Raw genomic sequence first — 14,860 nt, forward strand, 5'->3', positions numbered from 1 at the left:
ATTACATAAGAGGTGTTGGGAGTGATTTTATGCCTGTACATTTACATAAAGTAAATTTAAAGTCAGGGTTCATTACAGGATTTGTTAAAGTAGGATTACAGCATAGCTTACCTGTGAAGGGTATTTCTTTATTGTTAGGTAATGACTTGGCAGGTGGAAAAGTTTTTCCTGAAGTGCATTTGACAATGGAGTCAGAGGAACCAGAGCTGAATTCTAACACAGATTCTTCCTGTGTTGTGACTAGAGCTATGGCTAAAAAGATTGATGCGCAGAATGAGGTTGTTACTCAGGACTGTTCAACTCAGGATTCGAGTTTTGAGGATGTGTCAGAGACTTTCTTACCTTCGTTGTTTGAACAAGATTCTTGGAGTAAGTCTGATTATGAAGATTTATCTCTGTCTTGGAAGGAGATGATAGCAGAGCAGAATAAAGACTCTGAGATTATAAAATTAAGGGAACAAGCTTTACTAGGTAGTGAAATTGAGAAGGTGCCAGTAGGGTATTACTTGGAAAAAGGAGTGTTGATGAGGAAGTGGAGATCACCTACAATTCCTGCAAGTGAGGATTGTAATGTTGTTTACCAGGTAGTTGTCCCGAAAGTTTATCGAAATGAGATTTTGACTTTAGCTCATAGTGTGCCTTTAGGTGGACATCAAGGGGCAAGGAAAACTGTGGACAAGATATTAAAACATTTTTACTGGCCTGGTCTAAGGAACAATGTGGCGATGTTATGTAAAACGTGCCATACTTGTCAAATTGTGGGTAAACCAAATCAGGTTACACCAGTAGCTCCATCAAAACCTATTCCAGCATTTGGTGAACCGTTTTCTAAAGTTATTGTAGATTGTGTTGGTCCATTACCAAAGACAAAAACTGGTTATCAGTATTTGTTGACTATCACGTGTACTTCATCTGGGTTTCCAGAGGCAGTACCACTTAGGAATATAAAAGCTGAAACTGTGACAAAGGCTCTTATAAAAGTCTTTACTTATTTTGGATTCCCAAAGGAAATACAAACTGATCAAGGCAGTAATTTTATGTCTGGATTGTTTCAACAGATAGTTTATAAATTGGGAGCTAAGCAAATTACTTCGTCTGCATACCATCCAGAGTTGCAAGGTGCCTTGGAGAGGTTTCATTCTACCCTCAAGAATATGATTAGGACATATTGTGTGGAAAATGAAAGTGACTGGGATGAGGGTATAAACTTACTTTTATTTGCAGTAAGGGAATCGGTACAGGAATCTTTAGGTTTTAGTCCATTTGAACTTGTGTTTGGGCATAGAGTTAGAGGACCTTTAGCTTTATTGAAAGAACAGTGGATTAGCAAGGAAGTACACACTAATTTGTTGGACTATGTGTTGAAGTTTAAGGACAGGTTACATAAAGCTTGTAGCTTAGCCAAGGAAAATTTAAAGTTGGCTCAGGAGAAAATGAAGACTTGGTATGATAAAGAAGCTAAGATGAGGATGTTTAAGCCTGGAGGTAAGGTGTTGGTTCTTTTCCCAGTGCAGACAAATCCTTTACAAGCTAGATTTCATGGTCCTTATGAAATTGTGTCTAAAATCAATGATGTGGATTACGTGATAAAAACTCCAGATCGTAGGTGGTCAACACAACTTTGCCATATAAATATGATAAAACCATATCTTGAGAAACAATCTGATAATGTGACTGTTGTGGTTAGTGAGAATGAGTTTGATTTAACTAAGAACATAGTAGATGATTCATCTGACTTGCATTCTAAATCCAACATTGTTTCTGTTAGGTTACCAAATTCAACCATTCTGGAAAATATTGATGAGAAATTAGCACATTTACAGCTAGAGCAGAAACAACAGATGAAGGAGTTCATTTTTAAATATAAAGAGTTGTTTCCAGATGTTCCGAGAAGGACTACTATAGCTTCACATGATGTAGATGTTGGAGATGCCAAACCTATCAAACAACATCCATATAGGATGAACATAGAAAAATGTGAACTTGCTGAGAAAGAAATTCAATATATGTTAGAGAATAATATTATTAGACATTCTAACTCGAATTGGAGTTCGCCATGTGTTATGGTGCCAAAACCAGATGGTAGTATTAGGTTTTGTACGGACTATAGGAAGGTCAATGCTGTAACGAAAACAGATGCATATCCAATTCCTAGAGTAGATGATTGTGTAAATAAAGTTGGAAAAGCAAAGTTCCTTACAAAGATTGATTTATTGAAAGGGTATTGGTGTGTTCCATTAACAGACAGAGGTAGAGAGATTTCTGCATTTGTAACTCCATCTGGGTTATATGAGTATAATATTCTTCCATTTGGGATGAAGAATGCCCAGGTACTTTCCAGAGGATGATTAACTCTGTGATTCAGGGATTGAAAGATACTGATGCTTATATTGATGATTTAGTGACAGGAAATGATACTTGGGAAGCACACATTTTTGCGGTGGAGAAATTGTTTGAAAGGCTTTCAAAAGATAACTTAACTATTAATTTAGCTAAGAGTGAATTTGGACATGCCACTGTGACTTACCTTGGTTATGTTGTGGGTCAAGGTGTAGCTCCTGTTCAGGCAAAAGTTCAGGCAAGTTTAGAGATTCCCACTCCAATGGGGAAAAAAACTCTCAGAAGAATTTTGGGAATGGTAGGATACTATCGAAAATTTTGTAAGAATTTTGCTAATGTTGCCTTTCCATTAACTAACCTTCTGCAGAAGAATGTAAAGTTTGTGTGGACAGTGCCTTGTCAAGAAGCATTTGAAAAATTGAAAATAATGATATGTCAACAACCTGTGCTTAAGGCACCTGACTTTGAAAAACCTTTTTCATTGGCTGTGGATGCTAGTGATGAGGCTGCGCAGGAGCAGTATTAATGCAAAGGAATGAGGGTGATGAGGTTGATCATCCAGTAGCTTACTTTTCTAAGAAATTTAATAAGCATCAAAGAAACTATGCGACAATAGAGAAAGAATTGTTATCTCTTGTTTTAGCTTTGGAATATTTTGAGGTATATGTTGGTACAACTCAAAAACCACTTATTGTTTACACTGATCATAATCCGTTAGTTTTTCTGAGTAAGATGAAAAACAAAAACAGATTATTAAATTGGAGTTTGATGTTACAAAAGTACAATATTGTGATAACTCATATTAAAGGTAAAGATAATGTGGTTGCTGATTGTCTACCTCGATGTTGAATGTACAATGCAATTTTTTTTGTGGAGTGTTTTTTTTCAATTGTAACACTCCTATTGTATTGTGAGTTACAAGCTGTTATATGATGGTATTGTATATTATGTATGTTATAAAATTTATACATTTGTTTTTCTTGTAAGCAATTGTTAAAAATTTTTGTTCTTGTCAGACCAAAAATGTTTTTTTTTGGAGGGAGGTGTTACGTACTCGTGACACATGGCAGTGGTACCCTTGTCACATGACTGGGGTTGAAGCTATACTGGACTTGAGGTAATGGTCTTGTGATGGTGGAGTGATGTCATTTTCCCGCCAGTAGAGATCATGTGACAGGTTGTTTTTTTTTTGCAGGTTATAAAAGGAAGACCCCACCCTGTGAGGAGGGGGCAGTTCATGGCTGGATTTGCCAAGCTGACTTCATGCCACTGCGTGATTTAATGTGATGATGCAGTTTAGTTGAAAGATGAAGTTTTATCTAATGCCTAAAGTTTAAAAGGTCATTGCCAGCAGGTTCTTTACAATACTGCTAGTTTGAGAATCAGTGGAGAGTGAAGATCGGAGTTCTGGAGTTAAAGATAGAGGAGAATCTATTTTCAACAGTGAAATGGGTTTGACCTTTGTTTGATCCTTATTTGGAAGGATTTCGTTGACTGTTCTCGTGTTAATCCCTGGGCATACCAGAAAGGATTGAGGATAGTGTGGAAGGAAAGGTCAGTGCCTTTAAGCCATTCCGTTTCGTAAAATTCTTCGTGGGAAAAGTTCGACATCGGGGACTGAAGAAAAACGACGTGAAAGAGAATTTAAATCGTCTTAAAAAGTTTCTCCCTTAAATGAACCGTGAGCATTTTGAACTTGTGGCAATCCTACTTAAAAGAACTGTTTTTGCAACATCGCTTTAAGAACTGTTTAAGCTGCCGCACAGCAGCTGATTTCCGGTTACGTTAGTGTTTGTTTACTTTTGGGGGGTTTGTTTTCAGCGTTTAATAAAAGTGTTGTTTGCTGTACAAACCCTTGCCGAACTCATATATTTATTGTTGCCGGAATACGTAACATTATATTGTGTTGTGGTTGGTCTGGAGTTTTTTTTTGTTGTTGTGGGGCTTGGGGAGGATACTAATTTTACATGTCTTCAATTTGGGTGCTTTCTCAATTATCTTTTTTTGTATTATATTATTATTGTATGTTTATTTTTGCACTGTATTAATGTTCTTCATTTTGAATTGGGGGTTTTTTTCTTTCTGTAGCGATGTAGAAAATGCATAAAAAAACTAATAAAGCAAGTAGTGTTTATTTCTTTTCTACAAAAGAATGTTAAAAATATTTAAATAATTTTAAAATGGGCTTTTTTTCAAAACCTTGCATTTAGTTTAACAGTTCTGAAACAGCTCTAAATACAAGACTCATTTAAAAACTTGAAGTCAATTGCTGGCTTTGGCATAAATCAAGGTTTTGCCTCCAACTTTGACTTTGCCAAAATGTGTTAGGGACAGTGGCACAGCAATACACTGTCTGAAGCTAAAACACTATCAAGAATCTGCTGCACGTTTGCTTGGCTTGGAGTATCAGCTTGATCGGCATGCCACATCCAGCTGGGGGGGGGGGGGGAGGCATAATTATGATTAGCAACGTCCAGAAAGATCTGGTCCAATTGTACTTAGTTTAGCTTTTAGTTTATCCAAAGATGCACCATGAGATTACTCTTATGCCACAGACTGATGTGAGCAGTGAACCAGATAGTACACATTTTCTTCCTGGAATGTTTATCGTTGATATTGAACTGAATTCAAAAAGAACAACTACTTCTTCTTGAGCTCATTCAAGCCCTGTGCATTCAGGGCACACAACTGGGCAAGGCATCAGCTCAATAAACCCCCCAGGTACACAGCAGACACAATGTCATTGTGTTGACTATGCTATTACATTAAAGTATTCTCAACGGACAGCTCCTGTATGAATAATAACACAACTGTTTAACTCCTGAACCAAATTGGGTTGAAGCTGCATTACTGGACATAATATACTACCATTCATGAACTACAAGCTTGAATTGATATTGGTATATTATTGTCTCATATACAAAGATACAGTGAAAATCTTGTCTTGTACAGTGTTTATACGGATAAAATCATTACATTGTGCATTGAGCTAAAATAACATAAAACAGTAACAATGCAGAATAAAGTGTAAAACCTACCAAAAAAAGTGCAATGCAGGTAAACGACAAAATGCAATATCAATACGAGGTAGACAGAGATGCCAAAAGACCAAATTATCATACGAAGTCCTTCCAAGTAAAATATGATACAATCACACTTCTAATTATATATCCTAATTACTTTTAAATAAAAGTGTGTGGCATACTGTATCTGATATCCATAATAGTTTCATGGATCGTTTGGTACAACTTGGAAAAAATGCACAGAAGTGTGCAGCAAAGTGAATCTTTGCTGGATTACAGAATGTGGCTGTGAAATAGACAATGTAGATACTAGAATCTGAACAAAACAACCTGCTAGAGGAACTCAGCTGGTCAAGCAGCACCTGTTGGTGAGAGGAATTGTCCTTATACAGGGACTTGACCCAAGAAATCAACAATCCCTCGCCCCACAACACACAGTGGGTCAAGCAGTATCTGTAACACAAATGGTGCTGGAGGAACAGCATGTCAGGCTGATGAGTCTTGATTCATTTCTTTCCATAGATGCTGCCTGACCTGCTTAGTTCCTCCAACTCTGCACATCTACAAAACCCCAGCATCTGCAGAAACTTGTGTTTTTGCCCCAGAGTTCCTCCATCAGATTGTCCATATCTCACAGTAGTAAACAATCTTACAATATAGCAACATCCATACAATTGCAACAAGGGTGCATAGGACACAACGTGACCCAGGGAATGGCAAGAGCAAGCAACATCCCATCATAGAGAAGTGTGAATCATCAACTCTGGGAAATGATTTCGAGATGGAGTGAAATATATTCTTAGTATCAGTATCTCCCTTTTCAATTGTGTATCACGGAGATGTACACTCCCACTATTGGCTAGTTTTTCCTGTAACCTTGGGCATTAGTTGAAATGGGTAGTAATAACACCGTGGGGCAACTTTCCCCTGTAGTTTAAAAGAACATGTTTAAATTCTTTTAAAAAAATGCTGGAAATATTTTTGAGACCATGGAACTGAATCATTACGTCTTTTCCCCTATATGTGGCCTCACCTGCTGAGTATTTCTAGCATTTTTATTTTATTTCAATTTCTACCGTGACGCTGGGTGAGTGGCTACTGCCAGTCTATATCCCTAGTGACAGTCCTAGTGATACTTATCCTGCAAGGTAGGGTGTTTGTCAGTACCCCTTGTAAGACAGTGTTTACACTCATGCGAGTACAGTGACGAGCAACCGTCCTTCAAATGCAGAAGCCTTGGAAACTGAGACCCGCGGCTCTCGGCCCACCGGCACCCGTATTCCAACCCAAATTTTCTCCTCCCTCCCCTCGCCCATCACAGAGACAACCAACAGTAGGGCCCAAGCGTGCGGGCGAAGGAAACTGAGGCTGAGGCGGCGGGGCCTGGTGCGAAGCGGGCGCTACCGGCACCGGACACGAAAGCGCTGCCACTTGCCTGAGCGTCGGGCCCACGCAGGCCGCGTCCGTGCTCTCGATCTCCTGCAGGATACGCTCGTGTTCCGTGGCCGTCTCCAGCCCCTCGGTCTCTGCCATCTTGCGGCGATAGCGATGAACCCAGTTAACGGCTCATGGCCCGGCCTTCGTCCAAACCACCAAGGAGACGCCCCTCCTCGGTTCCGGGTCCTCGGGCGTTTCCACTTTCCTCACGGTACCCACCCCGCGTGCGCGTGCACGCTCGGCCGGCTCGCTCCGGTAGTGCGCGTGCACGCTCACCCTCCCTCGGTTCTACCTGTCGCAAGTCTATTTCTTTTCTGTATGTCAGCGCTCAGTGGCGCAAAAGGCATCCTTCGTGTTGCGTCCAAATGACACTACGACACTCAACACGTTTCTCACCTGTTAGAAATGCCCCTTCGTTTCCTTTGGAGTAATCCAGAGGTAACCCAACACCTTAAACTTCACGTGGTGAATCAGGCTTATGCGATGCAAACACGCGAAAATACTAACACATTTAATGCATTTGAACAGAGAATCCTACAAAAAAAAATAGTGGATATGGCCTAGTCAATCATGAGTAAAGCCCTCCCCACCATTGGGCACATCTACACGGAGCGTTGTCGTTGGGAAGTGGCGTCCATTGTCAAGAACCCCAACAGCCAGGCCATGCTCTCTTCTCGCTGCTGCCATCAGGAAGGTGCTACAGAAGCCTCAGGACTCACACCACCAGGTTCAGCAACAGTCATTAACCCTCAACCATCAGGCTCTTGAACCAGAGGTTCATTAAACCCCATCACTGAACTGTTTTCACAACCTATGGACTCACTTTCAAGGACTCCATCTTATGCTCTCATATTTATTGCTTATTTATTTTCATTTGTATTTGCACAGTTTATTGTCTTTTGCACATTGGTTGTCCATCCTATTGGGTGCTGTCTTTCATTGATTCTATTGTTTCTTGGACTGATTATGTAATCCTGCAAGAAAACGAATCTCAGGGCTGCACATATGTACATTAATAATAAATGTATTTCGAAGTTTGAAAGGTATGGCAAATAATTGATCCATCTCAAAATTAAGATTTTCTTGTCAACTTAGGGTCAATACCATTCTGATTGCAGAGAACTGCACATGCTTTTTCATTCTTACATTTCTTAAAACCAGTAGAACTATGTCACATTTAAATCAGTTATAATCCTCGCTCTGGAATAACCCTGAGATATGCATTGGGAAAAGAATGGTATAATGGAAAGAATGGAAGATTAAAGGTGTAAATGCAGGAGGTATCTCTATGAGAATGGGATTTTTATGTCATGTGGATTTGCAGAGGAAATATAACTTTGTAGATAAAGGGAATTTTTGCAAGTACTTACAAATAAGACATTGCATTAGTAGTATATTCAAGAACAGTGACCCACAAAGTAACCCTTTAACTGAATGCTTTACATTACCACAGGAAGTTCATAAAGCATCAGTGTTTTATAAAATGTTCAAACACTCTGTGGGTGAATCGTGTAACAATCTCAATGCAGTAAGGATCTTGGGAGCGATATTGAAGATAGTGAATGGTCAAATAGTTTATCAAATGTGGGTAGACATATTAGGGAAGCGAGAGGGAAATTTATTCAGTATAAGATAGTACACCTATTATTGGACACCAACTAAACTACAAAATGGGGACTGTTGATAATAATTTATGCTGGAAATGTAAAAATGAGGGGGCACTTATTTTAACATGATCTGGGAGTGTTCTATGGTTCATCCATTTTGGTGTAAAGTTCTTGATTTGTTGGGAAATCGATTGGGTTCCACACTGCCCTTGTGCCCATGGCTTTGTCTCTTGGGTGACAGGACAATGATACCTAATGTAAACAATGACAAATTTACTATTTTAAAGGTGGGTCTCATCATAGTTGCAAGAATTATATTGCAAAACTGGAAAAAAAACAGATGTCCCACTATGAAGGAATGGACTGAGGAAATGATTAAGATTTCATCATATGAACACATGTTGGGAAGAATTAACAGTGAGGGGAAAGTGCAAGATGCATGGGATCGATTTTGGTTGTCTGTTAATTTAAACTTAAATTATAACTTTTTTCTGTTTCTATGTCTTATTTGTTTTCCTGTCACAGGATGGCTGTGTAAACATGCTGTACTCTATCTGCTCTATGATATGCTGTGCTACTTTGTAAAATAAGAATAAGTAATAAAAATTTGAATAATTATCAAACAATAGAATTGTTGCCATTCATATGGCCCCTGAGGTGGTATACTACTGGTGTTAACAATGCATGGTAGCCCTTGAGGGAACAGCAGGAGATTCCCCAGCATGCACATTTGACAGTCACCATGACACTCATTATAAAATACAAAAAAAATTTTGCAAGCATTTTCCCATCAAGAGATCTCTGATTATACAAGTGGGGCAACAGGTAAAATGTGGAATTATTCTCTCTTTACCTCACTACTTATGAAGTTGAGAGTTAAAGTTTCTCATCAGATGCTAGGTACTATTTCAGTGGGAAGAATCATTGAAGTACCTGGATCCACGTTAAAACATCACTGCAACTTTAGCAGGATAGATCCCATATTAACAAAAATAAACTGAAATTGGATATTAGCAATTAGATTGGAAGAATTCATAATTTATTTTCAGAATATTCAAATTTTAAAAGGCAATATATTTGTATATTAAGCTCATTCCCTGCAAGCATCAGATTCAACATATGAAATTCAAATCCTGTTAGGCTGTTTTCAGCCTGCTTGTGTTCTGCAAAACTTGTTTCTTCCTGCCTCAACTTTGCTTTCTCCCTCTTGTCCAGTATATTTTCACTTGTATCCATGACACATCTCTTGCCCACTACCATTTTAACAGTCCCAATGGGCTCATCTTCACCATGGATGTCTAATCCCTCTATGTCTGTATGCCACATCAGAATGGTCAAAGAGCTCTTCACTTCTTTCTTGAAAAGGTGCCACATCTGTCTCCCTTCCTTTATCCATTGAAGAAATTCTTCATCTCAACTCATTGTCTCCAAGTTATTAATGCAACTTGGGATCAAGCTATGGCCACCTCTTCATCAGATATATGGAACATTTCATGTTTCAGTCTTTTCAGGGACCCCCGTCCCCAACTGTCTTCTCCATCAATACTGCACTGATGTTCTTGCTACATTCACACTGAACTAGAATCTAATTCCCTTGGCTACCATTTCCCCACACATTTCTTACTTTCACATTGTCTAAATCTGACTCTTCCCTTCCTTATTTTGAAATCTCCATTTCAAGGGATAGATTAGTCACCAATGTCCATAATTAGACAATCAATTCTCTCACCTATTCCTGACTACATACACCTCCCTCCACTTGACTTCCTGCAAGGACACAAATTCTATTATACCAGTTTCTCCATCATATATTCACCAGTGACAAGGCTAGACCAGAACCAGATGTGGCAGGAGGTACAAAGGTGCTGGGCATCAACAATGAAGAAAGAAATGGTAAACTGTTCATTGTGTTTAAGGGAAGGGATTGGACAAGGAAAGAATGCATAATCAAGGTAGGAAGCAACAAGTTTCCTGAGCAAATGAAGTAACAAACTTGGCAATAACAACATTTTTGTCAATTGTGGCTCCCTCTGCCATAGTGGACAAGGTTCTCACCTGTATCTCTTCTTTTTGCCAGCCAGAATAATAATCAGCTTCTCCTTCCACCAATTAGTCTCCATGTTCAATGATGAGTCATATACCATCATTGTTAACTCTACCATGCCTGGCTAAGCAAGAAGGAGGATTGGGCATAAGGCTAGCAACCCCATCCCATAAAAACCCGGTACTTAAAAAATGCCAACAGAAGATATCATCCCTGGGAGATGAAGAATACACCAAGATGGGCTACACCTGGAGACAACGTGAGAGGCTGGGCCAGAACAGAGGGTTCAGACGAGCTACTTTCAGTGACCTATGGCCCAGTAGGGATGATGGGAATAAGTAACAGTACTCCATAATTTTGCCACCTTTAATGGCATTCCATCAAATGCATCCTCCCCTCTTCCTTCAACAGTCTAAAGAGGTTGTCCCTGTGCAATTCCCTAATCCACTCTCACCGCCATCAACCATTTATCTTTACATGAAACTTCCCCATACAGCTGTAGGGGATTAAAACATCCGCCCTTTAAGGGTTTATAAGGCACTGGTCAAACTGCATTAGGAGTATTCTGAGCAGTTTTGGCATCCATATCTAAGAAAGAACGTGCTGGCATTGGAAAGGGTCCATCCGAGGTTTACAAGAATGATCTGGGGAATGAAAGGGTTAACGATGGCTCTGGGCCAGTATTCGCTGGAGTCTGGAAGAACGTGGTGGTGGGGAGGGAAATCTTATTTAAACCTATTGATATTGAAAGATCTAGAGAGAGTGGATGTGGGGAGGACGTTTCCAATAGTGCAACAATCTAGGGCCGGAGTGCACAGCCTCAGAATAGGAGGATGGCCCTTTAGAACAGATGAAGAATTTCTTCAGCCAGAGGGTGGTGAATCTGTGGAATTCATTACCACGGTCAGCTGTGGAGCAAAGGTTGAATGGGTCATTAATAATTATGGAGAGAAGCCATGAGAATGGTGTTGAGAAGGAAAATAAATCAGAAATGAACAAATGGCAGAACATACTCTATGGGCCAAATGGCCTAATTCTGCTCCTATACCTCATGGTCCATTTTCTCCCCATCACCTTGTTCTCTTTCCACCATCAGTCCCTCCAGGTAACGCAACAATTCACTCGCACTTAATCCAATTTTTCAATCAATTTCAGTATTCATAACGTTACTCCCTGTACAGTGCAGAAAGCAGACGTTACAGAATGCTTCTAATAGATCAAGAGAATGCCCCTGAGCCACATTAACTCTCCTACCTCACCCTGTGTGTTTTGGGCTTCCTGCATTTCTCCAGGGATGTCCAGTACTCAAGAAGAGGATTACATTTTCTGTCCGAATACGTTGTAACCTTCTGGACTTACTACTGTACTGAATTTCACCATTTACCAGCCTTCTCCACAGACTGTTGTCTATTACTGCGCCAATGTGTTCTTTCTTCCCTCCGCCCCTCCCCCCCATCTCGAACAACGCTTAAAAAATAATTGTTACCCCATCTTTGATCTGTGTCTTCCCACATGCATTCCCTGGTCTTTTTATTCTCGACTTCTTTTGCATCTTAAAATATATCTGTTTTTCACTCATGATATTTGGCTTGCTGAATGCGTCCAGAAATTTCTGTTTGTACGTGTTCGACGTTAGATTCCAGTTTCACTAAATATGCCGATTTTTAAATATATTTTAGCGTACTAATGTTAACAGAAATATCAAAAGTTTGGGAGAGGGGAATAACTACAGAGGATCGGCGAACGAGAACCGTAATTGCCAAGGCCCCCTTTAGCCCACTGCGATTTGAAGTCCAAACCGGATTATATTCTCCCACCAACACCCCCCTCCACGTGGCTGAAAATATCTATTAACCAAATCTGCGTTTAATTTCGCGAATTAATAAATATCTACGAAATAAAATACCTAATAGGTCAACGCTGGGCAATAACAAAATCGTTGGAAAGAACCAGCAATTCAGAATCAGGTTTAATATCACAGTCAATGTCGTCAAGTTTGTTGTTTTGTGGCGGCAGTACATTACAAGACATAATAATATTATTCATATATATACACACACGCGCGAGATAAATAGAGATATAATTAAATTAAATTAAGTAAGCAATTCAAAGAGAGAAGAAAAATACAGAGGTAGCATTCGTGGGATCATGACGGTCGGGGGCGGGGGGGGGGGTTGTGAAAGCTGTTCCTGAAAAGTTGAGTGTGTGTCTTCAGACTCCTGTACCTCTTCCCTGATGGTAACAATGAGAAAAGGGTATCTGTGGATGATGGGCGTCCTTAATGGTCGGCGCTGCCTTTTTGAGGCATCGCCTTTTGAAGCTGCCCTCAAGGCTGGGGGAAGCTAATACCCATGATGGGGCTGGCTGAGTTCACAACTTTCTGCACCTTTTTCCGATCGTGTGCAGTGCACAATCCATACCTGATTATGATGCAACCAGTTAGACTGCTTTATGGTATAACGGTAGAAATTTGCGAGTGTCTTTGGTAGTATACCTATTCTCCTCAAGCTCCTAATGAAATATGGCCATCGTTGTGCATCAATATGTTAAATCCTTAGAGAGCTACAGTCTCTTTTAAAAGTTTTTCCACTTTCCACGTGGGAAATCGGATTCATGCATGGATAAAGTTTTAATTAAAATACCCACACACTGAACGTCTTCAAGTTTTGAAAATACTCTTACTTGATATCGTACGTATTTGTCGTTCAAATGGACCATCGTCAGTTTAACCCCTAAATTCAGCACATGAACTGTACCTTACAAAAGTCACGGGGGGGGGCGGGGGAGAATTTGAAGAAACTTTTTAGATTGAGATTTTTTTCACCCCCGTATGAATGGTTCAAGCAAATTTTGACGTCGCTCGATTACAGGCGTTAACTTTCAACTCTTTATTAACTAGCCAAATATCTTTAAACAGTTAACCGCTTAAAAGATACACAGTTTCACAAACTGTTATGAAACCACGGATTCGCTTAATCAACACTGTCTTTCCCCTGTGAAAACTTAACTTTGAAATCAAGCGACTGTTAAACTGGATAACTAGAACTGCGATTTTACACAACGCAAGCCTAAAATACCACAGCTAGACATATGTTGTGTGTTTTTGCCCATTGCCAAACTCTTTAGTGACGATGAGAGGAAATCACGTTACCCACCGTAAACTTGAGCCAAGAGGTAATTCGAGTGTTTCGATCTCCGAAAACACATTTTCATAAATTTGATTTTCTCGAGTTTCTTCCTTGGAGGCAACTGATTTATTTGCCTGGGCCATCGTTTTAAACGTCTTCAGTCTCGGAATGTTGGAGTGCAATTTTTTGATTCTACAGAATGTAATACATAAAAAGTGCGCGAAACAGCGAAATTAAACCAACATGATCCCATCCGAAGGTGCCACACAATTACTGCTTCTGGGTGCAATCTACCACCTCTTCAATAAGAGGTGACGGGGGGGGGGGGGTGACTTATTTTTAGCGCATGGTTATTTAAAGCCTATCATGTGTCACTCTCCAACTGATTAACCGTTCACAAATACCAACATTACCGCTCACGCGTTCTTTAGAAAACACAGAAAATAGGTGTCTAGTTGTTATATGGAATAGCGAAGTGTCAATAAAATAGGTCGGAGGGTCTCTAATACCGCCTAATATAACAAGAGGCACTATTCCGAGAAAGTACTCGTTTGACCTTGAAGCCAACAACCGAACAAATCATGATATAGTTACGTTTTATAACTTGATTTATTTTTAGCCGCAAGTGAAGTCGGAGAGTAGAAGACGGGAGTTAAATCTGAAATGATGCCAACGTGGAAAGTACTGCTTTTCAATTATTGTGACTCTGTGTCAAACCAGAATAGATTTGCTGTAAAATAGACCTCAGGAAGTTCCAAGCACTTTGCACACAAATAACGGTGCAGTAATGGCCATGTAATCTGTGGCCTTTTCTGCAGCTGACAGAATAACAGAGCAGGGTTACGTTTAGAATTTCACAAGCAGGGTGGCTTTTTTGACGGTGCAGTTCTCTATTAGTGAGTGTGCAATCCAAATTTCGAGATCAAGTATCCGAAGTGGGTTTTAAACATAAAAATTGGAGCAAGAGAGATCTTCATCCTGTTCTATCAATCGACAAAATTGACTTAATTAAGTTCCCTAATTGTAACCACATATCAAACACACATCAGCTGAGTCAACCATACAAAGTCCATCTCACAAACATCTGGAGACATGCCTGAACAGTGAATAGGGATAGGGACCTCTTCGTCACACATTAGTTAAGCAGCTGCTGTGGACCAGACCAGAGGCATTCAAGCCTGGAGACCAAGAAAACTACAAGTGGTGCAGGTACGATCTCCAGAAGGCCATCTCAAAGACAAAGTGGAAATACCGGACCAAACTTGCTATCACCCGTTATAA

General features: G+C 39.9%; 1 protein-coding gene across 3 annotated transcripts in view; it reads right to left on the reverse strand.

The window, feature by feature from the left end:
- LOC132379553 (exocyst complex component 6-like) overlaps positions 1-7,229 on the reverse strand; it is a 162,408-nt gene extending 155,179 nt beyond the window's left edge. The window contains exon 1 of one of the 3 annotated variants that reach the window (XM_059947590.1): positions 6,799-7,212. In XM_059947590.1, the coding sequence (XP_059803573.1) occupies positions 6,799-6,896 (98 nt within the window). In that variant the 5' untranslated portion in view covers positions 6,897-7,212. Of the gene's footprint in view, positions 1-6,798 lie in introns of all 3 variants that reach the window. The other 2 variants (XM_059947591.1, XM_059947592.1) reach the window with 2 other exon arrangements.
- Between the last annotated feature and the right edge of the window lie 7,631 nt (positions 7,230-14,860).

Source organism: Hypanus sabinus, chromosome 22 (genome assembly GCF_030144855.1).
Source record: "Hypanus sabinus isolate sHypSab1 chromosome 22, sHypSab1.hap1, whole genome shotgun sequence".
Lineage (NCBI taxonomy): Eukaryota > Metazoa > Chordata > Chondrichthyes > Myliobatiformes > Dasyatidae > Hypanus > Hypanus sabinus.